Source organism: Zophobas morio, unplaced genomic scaffold (genome assembly GCF_036711695.1).
Source record: "Zophobas morio isolate AGI-343-1 ecotype UQ-CSIRO unplaced genomic scaffold, CSIRO_AGI_Zmor_V1 ptg000023l, whole genome shotgun sequence".
Taxonomy (NCBI): domain Eukaryota; kingdom Metazoa; phylum Arthropoda; class Insecta; order Coleoptera; family Tenebrionidae; genus Zophobas; species Zophobas morio.
In genome coordinates, this window is record NW_026972128.1 from 14,692,621 (window position 1) to 14,710,461 (window position 17,841).

Below are 17,841 nucleotides of genomic sequence, written 5' to 3' on the forward strand. Positions count from 1 at the left end.
GAATAGCAGGGACTGCTAGGACTAGTTTTCGGGCAACGGAGGGAGAACGTCCAACCCATCAAACTGGAAAAGCTTGGAAGGTTAGCTTTACCCGAGAGCCAGAGGGTAGTGCTTTTTTAGACACGACTTTATATGATGCACTATATCTCGAAGGGAGCTATTACCCGATCTAGCTAGACTGGTCGTGAAAATAGTCGAAGGCTTCGTTTTCTTTTAGCGTTACCAGATCAGATATTACATTAAAATTGGAAGAAAAACGAGAAAAGGAGCTACGGATAGTTTCGGTCAGTCTTCTTATTCACATGCACACGAACGAAATATTAAATTTGGAAACAAACAAATAACTTCAAGGAATACCTCATAGAAATACTAAGTTAGAAAAATTATATATAAATAAAGAAACCCATGAAACTAGAAAATACAACCTGTACAAAGAATTCACCGACTGATTGCTTTAAACTCGACACAGCAACTAAGTACTAAACTTTTAATAAAATTTAGTCAAGTGGTACCCTTCTGGTTATAAGGAATAAGCAATCTACATTCGAGGGAGATTCTTTCCAAAAATTTATTCACGCAATATGAGTTAAAAAAGAGCAATAACTTTCACCCAAATGGTAGTTTATTTGGCAAATTCGTCCCATTCATAGAAACACGCTTTACATACAATAATTAAGATAATCATCACACCAGTTGATCTCTTCAGTCCTGATTCAGGGTGGCACTACAAACACACATCTACAAGTTCAGAAGTGAGACAATCTGTCCAATCAAATGTTAATCTCTTTTCTTATTATATGGTATACATAAGTACAATCAATTTTCACAATTAAGGAATTCACTTTTACTACCAGTAAATAAGGTACTTAGTTTATTAGTCAACAACCCGACGGTTGTTTGTCTGAAGATCGCTACATCTATTGCTCAATAGCTTTTGATTATAAGAACGTTTCAATTTTTATGTTTCTAAGCACTGGAATTGATGTTTTCGAACCTATTGTGTAAAGCTCATCAAATCGAACGCATTCTCGTTCTGTGGGGTTTCAGGAAAATTTGTACTACTCGTGTATATTGCAGGGTTATTCAATAGATTTATTTTTAAACATTTTTTTTCATAGTTTTTTCTCGAGAAATTCTTATAACAAAATAAATTATAGTTAACTGTGGATAGTGTGATATCTCGTCGATACCCATTTGGGGTTATTTACTTTCCACATACTTCAAATGGTGAATGGTTTTACTGTACCATTTCTTGGACTGCTAACCACTACTTTTATAGTCAGATTAGGTGGCGCGGTAAAGAGGGAATGGTAAGGATTCACCAGTATTCACTTATAGAAGTCGAGTACTGTTTAGTTTAATTGTAACAATAAAGTTTTATATAAGGTGCCCTCCATAGACAAATACTGTAATCTTCGAGGCGGGTCCGAATTCCTACCATTGGTTTCGGTTTTGAGTGCAACCGCGATGGGTTGTATGGAGGGGCAGTAAAAGTATGCCCAATTAGAACCGAAAGGCGGGAATGGTGAAAGTTCGGCCTCCCAGGTCCGTCATTGAATATCTTCGTGATTTTATTAAATGAACAACAAAGCTTTTGATCAGGGATCAGTATCTAATGTTTATTGGACAGAAATCAGTAAGTATCTTTATCTAAAGTGTTATTGTTCATATAGTACCTAGTACTCGTAGTGATAAAGTCCTGACCGAATGCCAGTAATTTCCGGGACAGTGGTGGGTTTCTATCATAATAATCTCTCCACGGAAACCTAGCCTCTACAAATTATTAATATGATCGTATTTCCGAATTTTCGCGTTTGGGATTGTGGTGATTTGATTTATGGAAGTTGTTACGCGAAGGCTTAAATTATTCACATAACATTTTCCTACAGGATAACTTTCATCAAATCTACCAAATTTAAAAGCAACTGAAATAGTTTTAAACATTCCTTAGGGAAAGTTCAAGTTATCTCTACTCCCATAGGATTTGTATATTTCGCAAATTTAAACGTAATAAAACAATTTTTTAATTTGGGGTGATTTTTAAAAGTTGTTTGTAGAAAGTTGAAATAATTATTTATTTTGCATTTTTATCGAACATTTGTACAAAACAGTTTTATGAGATATATGTATGTGTTGAATCTGAATTTGAGAACAGTTTTTTTTTTATTAATTTTATCGAAAAATTCCAAAATTTGTATAATTTAAGAAAAAATGTTTAAGTTGTTGTAATAATATCTAAGATTGAACTAAAAATTGTTCATCGTTTAAAAAAGTTTGACAAAAAAGTAGCTATATAAATTATAGAACAATCAGTCGTCATTAAAAGAAATAAATGTTCTTAATTTCGCTTTTTTAATTAAAATATTTTCAATTAAAAAATAATTATATATTACATAAATAAAAACATAGACAACGCTTATTAGATTAGATCAGGTAACTATAGGTTTTTTTGTCGCTTGTAACTAGGCTAACATAGCTTTGCATCGGGACGCCGACACCACACATACGTCTTTTTTGCAACGTACTAAATTAATCTTCCTGTTTCAAGCTGAAAACAGTGCCGTTTGCAGAATTTCAATATTTCTATCCCTTCTCAAGATATAAAGCCGCGAAATTTTATCTGGGACACCTGTATTGGTTTAGGATAAGAAAATGTAAGTTGCTATATACATGGTAGATTGCCTATGTATCACTTGTGGGTGATTTTGACAGATAATCTTCGAAGGTTAGCGTGAAGAAACTTAACACTAACTAAATGTCTCTGCTCATTCCCTCACAATGCAATGTCATATGAAAATGTCATGAAATATAGCGTGACAATCTCCTTTCGCTGTCGTTTATTAGTCCACTCCTAGGTCTAACTTTACCTATACCAGTTTTATAAAAAAAAATATTTGGACCACCATATTTCACGGTTTATCGTGATATAATGGACTTCTTAAAGATCTCGGAAAGACGCCAACATTTAATTAAGGAATACAAAATGTTATATCTAAATTTCATTTCCCCTTTGGAAAATTCGATAACGTCATTCGGAAAATTAATGCGTGATTTATTTTATCGATTATACCTGAAATAGCTTGTTTAATTTTTCAGATGTCATTATGTAGGACTCTAAAATTAACATATTTATCCCCGCCGCAAAGTTGAAGACGTCATCTTAAAAAATTATTAAATCATTTTTATGAAAAGCAAGGTCTGAGGTGCACGCAATGCTGATTGTGTTTTCGAGGTTAGGGAAGTTTCGTGAAAATAGCTTTGAAGGTATTCTGCTTTGACCTGTGCGGAAGCGCAGAATGCTTCTACTGGTGTATGGATCCCCTGAAAAATATTATTTTAGTTTCGTCTAGGAAATGTAATTTTTTTGTAGAGAACGATATCATTCTAAAGAATTGTACTCTTTCGTTGAAAATCCACTCGTCAGTTCTTACTTCTGCTTATCCGATAAATTCAACGCAAATGGTTTAGCATGTGGTAAAACGAAATCTTTCACACCTGTACACATCTAATAAACAAAGATAGACGCTTTTCCTAAAAATGGTGAGGTAGAAGACTTTACTTATCAAGCGAACATCGTGTTTAGATGTGCTATTCACTGAGCCTTTAGGGACCTTAAACAAAATATCACGTTTCAGTTCATAGCCATAGTCATCAACCCTTGTAGTTAGTTGGTAAAAGAGAGTCTGTTTTATTTCTGAAATAAACATGGTAAATCTTGTAATCATCTGTTGCGTGGTTTACTACTTTGTTCTTGAGCATTTAAGTGGCACGTGTTTATTGTTAGCAAATAATTTACTCAAATTTCCTAATTATAATGTACAAAAAATTCGGTTGTTGAATTATATCAAATAAGGGTCAAAACTGTGTTAAGATAATGTAGATCATATTTTTAAGCGATTTAACTCCAACGGCAAAAAATTATGAAACCAAGCCTTCTAGTTTAACTACATTTTCTATTTCGAGGAATCTCTTGATCCGTCTGAAGATTTTTGTGTCTACATACGAACCACTTAGTTTATGATAAGTGGTCCTACTCCACCGTTAAGGGTGGACTTGTAATCGATTCAATCTCACTGACAGTTGCGCTTAGCGCCTCCGCTTTCTGCGAAGCGGATTTTAGGCTTCTTCTTGGATTTTTGGATTGATGGGGTTAATGAGGGAGGTGGCGAGACTGCAAAGGACACGATATGCGTTAAATGAAGATGTATGAAATTGTTTAACACATGATTGTGCGGAGAGCATGCGCGGGTGCAGCTGAACATCCTCGAGGACGGCAGTCAGCGGCGCAACGGGGTCGCACGAGGAACCCCCGCGTAATGTACGGGAGTGAGCCAGCGGTGACCGCGGGGCGATGCTAGTCAGCTCAGACCTATGTCTGTCAGGAGCCTCCATCGCCGGGTGTCAGGACCCGGGGGATACGTGCAGCACTTCCACAACCAGTAAGTTTAAGGGGATGCAGCTCAGCAGCTTCCGTTCTGGATGTTCCTCACATCTGATGTTATGTAATACCCGCTGTACCTTTCTTGCCGGGCCATTCCGCGGCCGCCGCGGAAATTCATTCATTAACCACTCCTCATACCCATTGATCACAGAACATGACATGACCACGACCATGACTTGTTCAACTATAGCACTTATCGCCCAGATCGCATATTGTAGTACATCACTGGGGGCTAATCTGTTTCATATAAACATAGTAATTTGGTAGACCGATTCTTCTTTAGAACACACGTTTTCTGATAACCTTTAGGACGAAAAACATTCCACAACAAATCAATAGAACGTTTAGTCTTAATAAATTTATGATAGTGTTCTTTCAGTTCTATTATAGGATTATCGGGAAAGCTACTTCTCACTTCAAATGTACTCGTTTCTGTTGATATAGCGACAATGCTATTTCAGATCACCAAAAAAAAAAAAAAAAACCAGAATACTTGGTCTTTCGTAGTGTACAAGATGACTGAAACTTTTCCATTGACCATTGTTAAAATGTAGCTCGTATTGGATACCGTGAATTAAAATTTCATAACATCTTCTCTTAATTAATTAGAGCTGGTAGACAGCATGAATATCTGGTTTCAGTATTACAAAGCACAAGATTTATTAAATTAGTTTTAACCCAGTGCAACCACAATCCTCGAAGGCTATAGCGGTTAAATGAGACAGCATAACAAGCAGCCTAGACAACATGTCAAAACATTTGCATGAGTTACAAAAACTGTGTATGATAAATACCTTCATTACTATCGATTAATGGAGGACCAATAATGAAGCTCTCCGAAATTTGTAATCTAGGTTCTAATAAGGTTAGGTTTGGATCAATAAACATATGATCATATACGTTGGGTACAAAATTTTAGATTTATTTCTCGGTTTACTGCTTCGGTCCTCCTCTTCCTCCTGATTTCGATTTTTGGGACAGAATCATAATTAATAACGCAGTATTCTCGTTTTTTTTGAAACGATCAATTCTGGGTACTCAGTGTAGGATGAAAGTCAGATGTGTCAATTTCTTCTAGCCCCTAACCTAGTTAAAAACGTTCTTTGAATCACTGTATCGCTTTGAGTTTAAAAACCACTGCAAGGGTCATGCATAGTATCGATCATTTCTTGAGATAAAGGATTTGGGTTTTAGAATATTCATATGATCAACTTACTTTTCGGTATTTATTTAATCAGAAATTTTCAAAATAACAAACGTACTTATGGGAGTAGGCAAGGACTTGCTCTCATTAGTGACTAGTCTTTTTACATATATGCATAAACCCATAAATTAATCTACGACTATACACTTCAATGTTGAGAAAACAAAAGGTCTAGTCTTATAACTATGTGATTCTGTTAATTTCGTTTTGTCAGAAGTTTGTTGAAAAATATAAAGCTGGTGTTTTTTTAATTTATTAAATTTTATAAATTAAATTTCAACTGATGTAGCCATTTTGGATTAACAATCTAATTAATGTTGGTTTTCCACATTAAAAAATAGCATAGATTAAAATCTCACAATATATCTCCTTCCAACTAATTAGAAGTCTTCGACATCATGCCAGTTCTACAAAATTATTTTATTACTTTTAACTTAGTGTAGTTCCATTACTGAAAGCTTATAAAGGTTAAATAAGAAGAGGACAATACAAACAACGTAGACAGCACATTCGCAGCGGTTGCAAGGACTCTATGTGATAATAATACCTTTATTACTATCGATTAATGGAGGCACCTATAATAAAGCTCTCTGAAATTTGTAATTTAACTTCTAGTAAGGTTAGGTTTCAATCGATAAACATGCTTTTGCGGTCTACTCCTTAAATTTATCGCGGAAACAGTGTTATATTTCATTGCAATTATTTTATGATTATTAATTACAAAATCATAACACACAAAAACCGCCCTTTTGCATAATAGGTAAAGGTTAATCGGCAAAATTTCAAAGTTATTTATACTTAACTCTTTCGCTTTTGAAGTACTAATACTGGGTGCACCTTAGTGCATATCTTTTGACACAGAATTGTTTAAAATTTTTCGAAACAGTGTCAGTGTAGAAGACGAAAAATAGGTCTCCCGTTTCTGTCTGTCTGTCTGTCGTCTATCTCGATTTTTATTAGACAGATTATCTCCGAAACCACTGGACTGATTATTGTCAAATTTCGTATGTTTTAGGAGTTTCGTGTAGATGATAAAAACCTAACCAAAATTTGTATAATCATCCCCACCAACAATTTGATGACGTCCACGCAAAATGTTTCGCAGCAGTTCTTTGACATGTAACCAGCGAAAGGAAAAGCTGCGAATCAAAATATAAATAAAAAAAGGTTTTATTATTTTTATTGGCTTTTTGATAAAATAAAGATATCTAAATTTATTCCATAGGGTGGATTTTTTTCTGAAACTTTTATGCTTTAACCATAACCTTACTTGTGGCCACCGTTACTATAAATCCGGTAAGTAATGCAAAGCTTGTTCTTAAAAAATCCTATAAATTAAAATAATTGTGTTATTTCAAAGCTAAAGAAAACTTCCAAAGTAGGGTTTTTCCAAAAACAAAATTCGCACCTCTAAATGTACATTATCGATGATGTATTTGTTAAACTTAACTGAACATAAATTCCCCCCGTCATCCAATGAGTGGAAAATAAGCTTGCAAATTTAATAACAGGTGCTCAATTAGTTTCAGGTTTGCAGTTGGCTGTGCGTCGTTGAACCTATGTCGCATTCCATGGTCGAGGTCAAATTAGTTTCACATTTAAGTTGAGCGTCAGGAATTTAAACTAATGAATGTTAACGTCGTACGGCCGGCTATAAACATGAGATTTATTGAAAAGCATTATTTTCGGTGATGAGCTTTCCCGTTTGCGACTATATATGTTGCTGTAGGCAAAGATTTATTAAAAAGTAATGTCAAAAATCGCAAGTCTTTTCTGAATTAATTTCAGTTTTCGAGATAACATGGTAGGATTATGGTGTTTCTGCAACAAAAAAAGTTACAGCAACATGTATAATTTTATTGTAAAGGTTGACAACAAAAGCCTTGAAAAGAACTGTGGATAGTGGTTGAAAAGTTGACTTTATGGAAGCAGAATTTGAAATATTTGGCAAACTTTCTTAGAAAGCATAAATATATGCGGATTAAAAATGAAGAAGTGTCTATAAGAAAAATAAGATCGGTCCCTAAATATATAGACAAACAAAGAACTTACAAAAACCATTGTTAAGAAAATTGAGGGAAACGCATTTGAAACCGAGCAGTTAATGACATATTGTGATGATCTGTAGCAGTTTTCTAAATCGGTTTATTGAGAAGCCAAAGTTACTGCTACATAGATTCACCAAAAATGAACCCAAAATACTTGCTTTTATACACATATGCATAACGTTTTATTATTTCAAAAAGATAAAATTTGATAAATTTCGCCGAGGTTTTGCGAACACAGTAACATTATGATTAGGATTGAATTATGCTTATTAGAAATTAATACATTTATTTCCATCAAAAAGTTGATTACTTTGTTACAAAAATGATTATTACACCAACCTTTGTAGAACGCAGTATGTGCTGTATTTTCAAGGGGAGGGATTAAATTAAATATTAAACTAAACAAGAATTAAGCGCGACTTCAGTATACAAAACAACCCGTGTCTTGTTATCCGCAACGCAAAATTTGTTTTACCTTGATTCTGTACTAAATCCAATTTTTTTACTCTGAAATATAACACATTTAATAAGAGTTGTTTGTACACCAACGATACTGTATTTTTTTATCAAGAATGTGGGTGCTACATAATGTCACAGATGAGTCATGAATATCAAAGAGACGAAATGTGCACAATTTTTTTTAAATATTCTGTGTACATTCGTAATTTTAGAAAGCATAAGTAAGTAATTCAAAACATTAATTTAATTCAGTAACAGCAGTAATCTGCACGTCAGATGTCCTGTTTGGTGTTTGGTGGTACATTTTTTTTAATAAAACTTTTATGTAATAGATTTAATCCATATAATCAATATATGTGATTATATAAATAGAAGAGAGTGGAGAGCACAAAAACATTTTGTTTTGTATCCCTATCTCCCTAATGTAATTTTGTACACTCACGCTTATTAAAAAAAATAGCAAGCGTTTTTTTTAAAGGTGCTAATTAATTATTATAGGTCATAAATAACTAATTTTACGAAATACCACCTGGTAACTCCGTGTGCAAGTTGTCGTTTTATCTATCTTTGCTTTTGATGTCGATTTTATTTTTCTGATTACTGTCTGACTTTAAAAACCGTTCTAGGTCATGCACAGTATCGATTGTCGTTTCTTAATATAGGTTATTAATAAAAATAGTCTGTGAATCGCTGGTACGCGACTGTGTTAGTTATGGTTTACGAATTATTGATTAGAAAATAAGATTACGAATCAAACAGACTCGGTGAAGAGTTTTTTTACCTTCGAATACTTGCGAAAGGTTGATACAAGATGAAAGATGGAATTACACAGTGATGTGACGGTAGTGTGATGCGAAGTAGAAAATAAGGTAAATATCCAACTTCATAATAAATGTAAACAAGAAGTTTTCCATGTATTTATTTTTTATGTTTATACCTTCTGGGTAATCTTAGATTTGTTAATTTATTTATTGAAAAGATGTATGTATGTCAGTGTATTCTCTATGGTTTCCGCATTTCATCCGAAATCTCCATAATAACGTAGTCCTTACGGAAATTTACCTAACCGAGTGCGTTGTCATTAATTTAATATTTAATAGTCTCTTTGTCTACGATCTACGTGGCTGCTAGATTTGTTTGTAACTTGGTAAAATCTACTATCTGACTCCCCGTAAAACCCACAAGTGAAATAGAATTTTGGTAAGGTATAGGAAACAAGAATATAAATACATAATACTTAATAAAGGATGATATAGCAAATAGTCCTATCCATTGTTTACACTTTGAAGCAACAATGGTTCAGATAGAGTATATCAAAAAAACTTGAGTTATCAGTGTTAAGTTTGTCTTCGCTATTCTACGTTGAATTAGATCTTTTCCATGTATTCGGAGCATAACCTAAAACAGAACGCACCAGTAGCGTGATCGGTAAGATAGTTAATTCCACTTTTTGAGTGCCAGAAAAAGGGTATTATACTCTTATCATTGCTCCTCTACTGCGTTAATTCGATGAATTCTGCGAAACGAACGATTACTCATTTGTGGAGGTGTATCATTGTTCTTAGAATTCCGACCGCCCTTAATTCCTTCCCGGTAAAGACTGTTTTCCGTATTGGGGTGTAGGAATGGTTTGCTGCTTTTGTTAAATCTTTGTCTACGGACATAATTTCTGACATCTACTGTCATTCTATGGTTAAATAGTCGTTTTTTTAACATCGTATTTATTTTGGGAGATGCACTCTTCATTTTTACGAAACAGATTGATCAAATGACTTAATTGTTAAAAAACTATACTACTATACTAACTATAACTTTACAGTTTTGAATATAGCACAGGATTAGTTTAGTCAGGAAAGTAAAATGTGCATGGAAGCAAAAATTCAAAACATTATTTGATCCCTATATCTAGTTTTAATATGTAATCGTAACTTTCATTGAAATTTTAATATATGATGGATCACTGTCAATACGAGTTTATTTGTTAAGGAAACTATTGTTGTATCAATTGTTTCCGTAGCAGATAAACAGTGTTTAACGCAAATGCTCTGTTTAAAATTGTAGTGAAGTCAGGCATTCGAACTGGTTGGACAAATCCCGGGTTCACTCATTTCATTAGTCATTAACTCATTGCTAACGATACGTGATCGATGTGCAATGTGTTTACGTCCAATATAATCGAAGTTGCATTCAGCAAATATACTTTATTAAAAATCCAACTTACACTTTTCAATTTTAAATTTTGAAATACTCGTAGGTAGCCAATATCGTCTACAGAAGAGACACTCGTTTATGAATGGATTTAATACCAGTTAATTTCAATGGATTTCCATCTGCTATTCAAATAGCGGCAGGAAAAAATAATATACATTTGCTCTATTATTACTATTAGCGTTGTGGACCACCCTGTACACACTTCAAATTGTATTTCCAGAGTTTTCTAAAAGCGGTAACATAAATTAATTTTAACATAACTGTATGGAAATTTTTACGAAACCCTTCACATACCTAGTTTGCTTTTATCTGCATGATTTGCTAATGCCCAGATTAGCGTAATAATGGTGTGTTTGTACACATGTTTTATCGCAGAAAGTTCATATCAGCGGAAGTTTGGGTGGTAGCCTCCAAATTAATGCTAAAACACATATTCTTGTATCTCTTAGGCTTCAACAGCATCCGTGCTTCATCAGCAATTTAAAAAAAATTGACCCCTACGTTTAAGAAGTTAAACGAACTTATAATTTATCTTCCGTGTAAAGTGGTTTAAATCATGACGCGTCAAACAACCGTTTATATTTCCTCTTGAGTTTCCTGGACCATAAGAGTAACAATGACACCGACAGTGTAATTTGATCATTAACGCAATTGTGCTGGCTAACAACTTAACCCTTGCTGATGGTTGGAAGGTCAAATCCATATTTCCTAGTCATGGGTAGATTTGTGGTGATTTGTTACCTCTTGTTAAATGTTAACAGGTGGACGTTTTTGTAATGCCAAAGGTAATATGAGGGGATATAATGCGGTAATCATTTTACCACATGGAAATGTTTTGTGTGGTTTCCGGTATGTTTCAGAGCAAAACGACCTACTTAACGACATCATATAGTATAGTCTTTATACATATACCTATTTATGTACATACATTTATTTATTTATTTATTTATTGATTTATTTATTTATTTATTTATTATTTATTTATTTATTTATTTATTTATTTATTTATTTATTTATTTATTTATTTATTTATTTATTTATTTATTTATTTATTTATTTATGTATTTATTTATGTATTTATTTATTTTGGAAATCATGTGTTGAAGCTGTAAATCTGATGGCTTTTTAAAAATGTGTCCAAACTAAAAGTTATGTTTTTTAAAAAATAAGAAAAAATAGAATAAAGAAAAATTTATTTCGAGATCTGTTTGTGAGAAAACCTGAAATGTCTGAAAGACAGAAATTTCAAGGATCTCTTTGTAAACAAACTGAAGGTGGCAATAATGTTAGAATTAATCGGTATATAGGCTTTACAATGTTAAGAAGTAGTCTAATGGACCACCTATAAAATTCTAATGGGCTATGGTTTTGGCTGGACAGTTACTTGTCATACAGTTGGAAACTGTATGAATGAAATTCAGAAGCTAATTTCAAGTTTTAACTAGTCTGAAACTCGTAAAAATGTTGAAGTTAATGTAAACAGACAATGTAGCCAGGAACAATTAGAGAACATGGAATAAATAAGGCAAATCACTTCACAAATACTAGAAATGGTGCCATGGTAAAGATGTGGGGAATGCTGGGATACATTTCTAGGATTTGATTTTTGGCAGTTGCCTTTTAGTTCAAGCAGTTCTTGGAAATAGTTGATGTTCTCTGTATTTAGGTGGCAGCGGAAACTTATCATAAAATTGATATATGAAAAAATTTGTCACCAGAAACATCTAACAGTTTAGCTCTTTCTTATGAAAACTCGACAATTTTAAGTTTGTTTTACTGTTGGGTTATTTTAAACGAAGATTCATCACGAAATATTGTTTTGAACTAAATTTGTGCAGAGGAAAAATACACATATGGAAAAACAATACGGTAGAAGATATCTAATCACAAAACACGATTTTGTACTTAATGGCAAAACATAATATAAAAAGTTAATATCTTAAATAATAAAGTTTTGGTAAATTTTTAAGACGAAACCCAAAACATTATAGACTGGAGCAATACATTATTTGGTTGCTAGAAATATTAATGTAGAACGCATCATATGTCAAACCATTGTTTTGAGTTTACTTTCTGAACCTTTTCCAGTTTTAATATATGTGTATTAGTCACAACCCGGCGCATCCACCATTTTGTATACTAATTAAAATTTATTAAGTTGTGTGTATGTGATTTCTTAAGCCAATTGTGTCGGTTTTGATTTTTTTATGATTCTACTAGAAACTACAGCTTTACATAATGTGAAGTTTACGTAAGATTTTTCTGTTATGATTGTCTAATAACTGTCGTTACAACATTGCATGCATTAAAAACTTAGATATCATAAACAACGTCATAATTATTCAAAACTAGAAAGGACCAACAATGGAAAAATAAGAAATAAAAGCTGTTTTCGAGACTAAACGAATATTGTTTTTTCGTTTCAAGTCAAACATTTAAAACTTGATAAAATTTATGCATAATTCTATATATAGTGTGACCAAGGTCTGCAAAACATGTTTAGACGTTATAAGTAAATTATGCACACATTTCATGTTAGAAAAATATTGCATGCTATAAATTTATGACGAATTTCTCCACTAATTGTGATTACTTGCTAAATATAGTTCCATAATATTGAATTTCGCTTGAAAAAAACAAACTTAAAGCTGTTGAATTTTAGAATACGTCACATATAAAATTACTTTGATCGTTATTATTTGTTATTTTTGGTAATATTTTTCAGAAAAAATGTTAAGACCCGGTTTACAGAAGCTTAATTAAATATTTAATTGAGCTTAAATTTTTAACACAGTGTACCATGTGACCGACTCTACGGCAATCAGACGTCGCTAAACACCTCGTTAAATGTGTGAATAACTCAATCTCAGCTAAAATATTGCATAAACTGGCCCTTTTAAGTCTTGAAAAATTAAGTGTTATTCTTTTGTTTCACCCATGTTTATTAGCTTAGCAGAAGCGCTAAGTGCACATTTACATTAAAACCCCGAAACGAAGCACTTTCACTTGATTTATTTATTGAAGTTATAATATGATATGTTCTCATTTTAACCCCATAGTGGAATTTTTACGTACGCTGTACAACATTTGTGGCTGGAAATTATTTTAAATTAACCACTGAATAATTAATACACGGACACGCCTGCTGCAGGCAGTATAGAGGTCGCGTAGGCTGTTCGTACACAGAAAAATAGTATAATGTTAAGGTAGCAAGTTCTGCGGTATATTTTGCTTTGTTTTGCCTTTACGATGAACGTGTAATAATGTGTGGGTTTTATGTACTGTGTGGGGAAGTGATCTTGATACAGCAATTGTTTTAAAATCACTGAGTTTTGCTTCATTTTCATTTAATTTTTAAATAATTGTCACGGCTTTTAAAATACGAAAAAGATTATCTCCAAATGTACTGACTGATTAAAGTATAATTTTAAGTGTATTTTGGGATAATAGTATGATCGTAAGACGTCAATCAAAATTTGTTGATTTATCTCTACCGAAAATTTGCTAAGAAAATCTTTCATAAAAAATATTAGGATCGAAGTTTTACAGTTTGTCGAAAACCCTCCATTACAAATGTTTCTGAAATTTGGTAATACATTAACATTGGTTTAGTGATTTTTTATTATGCTTTTATTATTCTGTTCAGCCGTGAGCAACGTTGTTCTGTAAATACCATAATATCATCACACAGCAGTAGAGCGTTCGCTTTATAAGTGAAAGCCTCGGGTTCGATCCTATTCATTTTCGGCATTTTTTTTTATTATTTGAAAATGATTTATTTAATCTCCATCAAAGTCATACAAGAAAGTAGCGTCATGTTAGTGTTTATCTTCATGATGAAAATAAATCTTTATTGAAGACTCTGTAACATATGTACCGACAGAATTAATTGTACTTCAAAGGCGTAGAGAAGTGTGTATAATTTTATATTTGCTATTTATTTAAAGTTTTTCTTTCAATTAAAGTTCTGAGTTAATTATAGTTCACTCGAGATTAATATTTTACATAATGTTGTTACAATTAGTTTTGTTAAATTTTTATATACGAGGGGAATTTAGTAAAAACAGGTTACCGTCATCTTAGCACTGTGCACTAAACTGCGAAAGTATTGCAATCTTTGATTTTAAGATATATAAGACAAGTAACGTTCCATATTTACGCAAAATTTATGTAGAATTAAGCGTTTTGCTGTGGCACTAGGCCAGATCTGTTTTGATATCTCGCCTCTGACGTTGCCATTATCGGAATTAAAAGGGACAGTGATGTACAAATAAATTTTTATGTTGGGAGCATATGTTCTCTAATGTGAAGAATACTACGGATCTATTTGTTTATGTTAGCACATTAACGATTGTGAAAGTAAGTTCTTCCTTTTGTACACTATACGTATAAGTACTGAAATCATTTCATCGTATTGCATGTTAAAATTACAGTATCTAAAGATGTGACAAGTATACGGAAATAGAAATTCAGCAACAGATTTTTTGCTTAGTCATATTCCTTCCCTGTCAGCGATGTTTTGAAGAGGTTCTGGAAAAATGGCTTTTAAGAAGTGACAGTAAAAGTAGCATAAAGTAACTGTACTTCAGGAGGCGTATCTAAAAAGCCACATAAGTGCCAACTCAAAAGATTAATCAATAAAATTGTACTCATTTTAGTTCAGTTTTTGTTGAATAGCCCTGGTATTTAATCTAACACAGAAAACAGTACAACATGTAACAAATTAGTTAGTTAAAAATTTAGTATCTCGTATTTTACTATTTTGTCTCTAGTATCCAGCGATTACAAAGGGCAAATTAGACTGAGGCACGGGACTGTTAAAATAAATTTTGTTTAATTAATGTTTGCCCGAGAGTTAACAACGGGTTCATACAACGTTTGTTATATACGTGTTTCCTCTATAGTTTTTTATTTCAAACTAAACTTGGTCAAACTGTACTTGTCTGCAGCTTTAACAATTTTAAAATTTTTATTTTTTAAAACTTAACAACACACTTTCCAAGTTGCCATCAAGAAAAAACTAAGGTAGATCTTAGAGAAAAATTGAAATAAAAATCTAAAAAATGGCTCTGTTATAAATCTTTGAACTTAAACTGTTTTAGTTTGATATGCATTTACATATTTTAGCTTATATTGTAGACGACGTTGATTTTGTTTGATAATATCACTAGTAAAGATCAGATAGATCTTATATGCAAAAGATTACGATAGCGCATAGGTAAAAATGCAACGGTGATTTTCTACTAAAATATTTAGTAGCTACAGTTGAATAAAGGACTGTTTTTGTGAACACTTTTGGGTTTATAAAAATGAAATGCGTAGAGCACAATTGTTTTTTGAAAAGACTATTGGTTAATTGCCATTTCACGTTTAGACTGGACTTGTTTATTGTACTTCAGTGGCGAGGGAAGTTATGTCGAAATAACTTTTGACTTTGGATAAGAGAACTGCATAAAAAAACTATTCAAAAATGCATTAATTATATGGTAGTGTCATTTAAAATCTAGTTGGTTTTTCAACTCGAAAACAAATGAAGCAAAAAAAAATAGTTTTCACAAATAATTAGAGCACTTCTTGTACCCCTATACTTAATTTCAGCTGATTTGTACAACTGGTTCTTAAGATACATATTTAGCCGTTTCCATACATTCTAGCGGCCCTGTATACAATAGTTAGTTTAATGTAAGATTTAAAGCAAGATTGTGAATAGAATCAAATGGTTTCGAAACAATTAATACTACAGAAGTATATAATTTAAATATTCTTGCAAAGAAAAAAAAAATTTCTCCTGCACGAAAAATCAAAAGGAAAACATTGTCTGAATGTACGCGTATAAGGAAAAGAAAATATAAAAAAATTAAATCAAACGCTTGCAAAATATATAACAAAAAGACGTGCAAAAAATATTATGATAAAATAAAAATAATTCAGAATTACCCAGCATCGTTGCAACAAAAACCTGGAATTTTTGTGTAAATGAAGAAAAATACTGTACAAGTTAACATCAACTTTATACACCCTACAGGAAACAATGGGTTAGAGATTTACCATCTATAGGTATTACAAACTCAATATCAAAAACTGTTAAATCCTGATTTCCTTTCCTTCCGCACCGATTGTTGCAGACTCCTTCCTCTTACAAGGTGGCGACACCTGAACAAGCAGCTGTGCTCGAGAATTTAACAAGTTGAAAAAAGATTAATTAATTCACATTTTAGTGGCACAAAAAGTACCCAAAGATGTACCGAATTAAGCAGTCTTGAACTACATAACCAAAATAATAGGACATACCTGAAGAAATGACGAAATGTTCCTCGAATTCAAGGACACAATGACCTGTCAAGATCGCACTTGTTTGAAGACCCAAGGTGAGCTCAAATCAACTAAGAAACTAGTTTATCATCTGGAGAAAAGAACTCATGAACAGGAAGAGCTGATCCTGCTCCTGAAGGAAAATACTTAAACAAACACCACAACAGAATATCCACAGAAACTCACAACACACGCCATCTACTGTCAAAGAAACAAACGATATCAACACCGAACAAAAACCTGAGCCTTATAAAAGTAAACCTTGGCGGAAAAACATTCATAACAACAAAAAAAAAAGATGGAAATTCCGAAAATTCAAGATTTAATGGTAAACAAAATGAAACGCCTGTAGAAAATAACATCCCATTAACATATGCTGGAGCTGTCATTGGCAATGACAAAAATACCAGTACCACGTTCGAAACAGTGCCGAAATCTGCATTCTTGGATGTATCCCGCTGTGGACCAAATATGACTTCAGAAAATCTGCTGGTAGTTTTACAGGAATAAAAGTCAGTTCAGCACATCCTTCAAAGTAGCTGTTCCCCTCAACCGTTATCAGGAAGTCATGAACCCCGATGTATGGCCTGTGGGTGTCGCAGTACGAAAATTCGACTTTAAAACGAAGTTTTTTCCGAAAATATCAAAAACAATCAAGAAATGATAAGGTCTGCGGATCATATTCATGAACACTTTATTCAAGAGAAAACCATACCTTTCTTAAAAATTAATAATTATAATCTTGCTACACATTTTTGTAGATCGGCTCACATTTATGGTGGTGTATTTATTCTAAATAAGAGTCACGTTAGATACAGAACGATAAATTTGGAACTATTTTCTGACGAGGTTAATGTTGAATTCTGTGGAATTGAATTAATAAGTATCTCAGAAGATCTTATAATTATTGCAGTATATACTAGATCATGTCTGGGTAATGGTCAAGTATTTCTAGACAAATTTGAAGAGCTTCTAAATGCTGTATAGGACCAAAATAAAAAGGTTATAACTAATATTGGGTGATTTTAACATTCATTTTAAAAAAAGTTCTGAATTACATGATCGTTTTTCGGGTTGGAACCGTGTTAATTGAGTTTTTGGGCTCAACGTTTCCCACACTTTCGTAAGTGGCATCTTCAGGAGCAGGATTAAGAATAAGGCAAAAG

At 32.7% G+C, this 17,841-nt stretch overlaps 2 protein-coding genes across 8 annotated transcripts in view; one reads left to right on the plus strand and one right to left on the minus strand.

Moving 5' to 3' along the window:
* The window catches only part of LOC135134288 (dynein intermediate chain 2, ciliary), a 92,126-nt gene that overhangs the window by 16,953 nt on the left and 57,332 nt on the right, over positions 1-17,841 (minus strand). The window lies entirely within an intron of this gene.
* Ih (I[[h]] channel) overlaps positions 4,292-17,841 on the plus strand; it is a 196,989-nt gene continuing 183,439 nt past the window's right edge. For all 7 annotated transcript variants that reach the window (XM_064062914.1, XM_064062915.1, XM_064062917.1 and 4 more), the window contains exon 1: positions 4,292-4,439. In XM_064062914.1, coding sequence (XP_063918984.1) covers positions 4,372-4,439 — 68 coding nt within the window. In that variant the 5' untranslated portion in view covers positions 4,292-4,371. The remainder of the gene's footprint in view (positions 4,440-17,841) is intronic.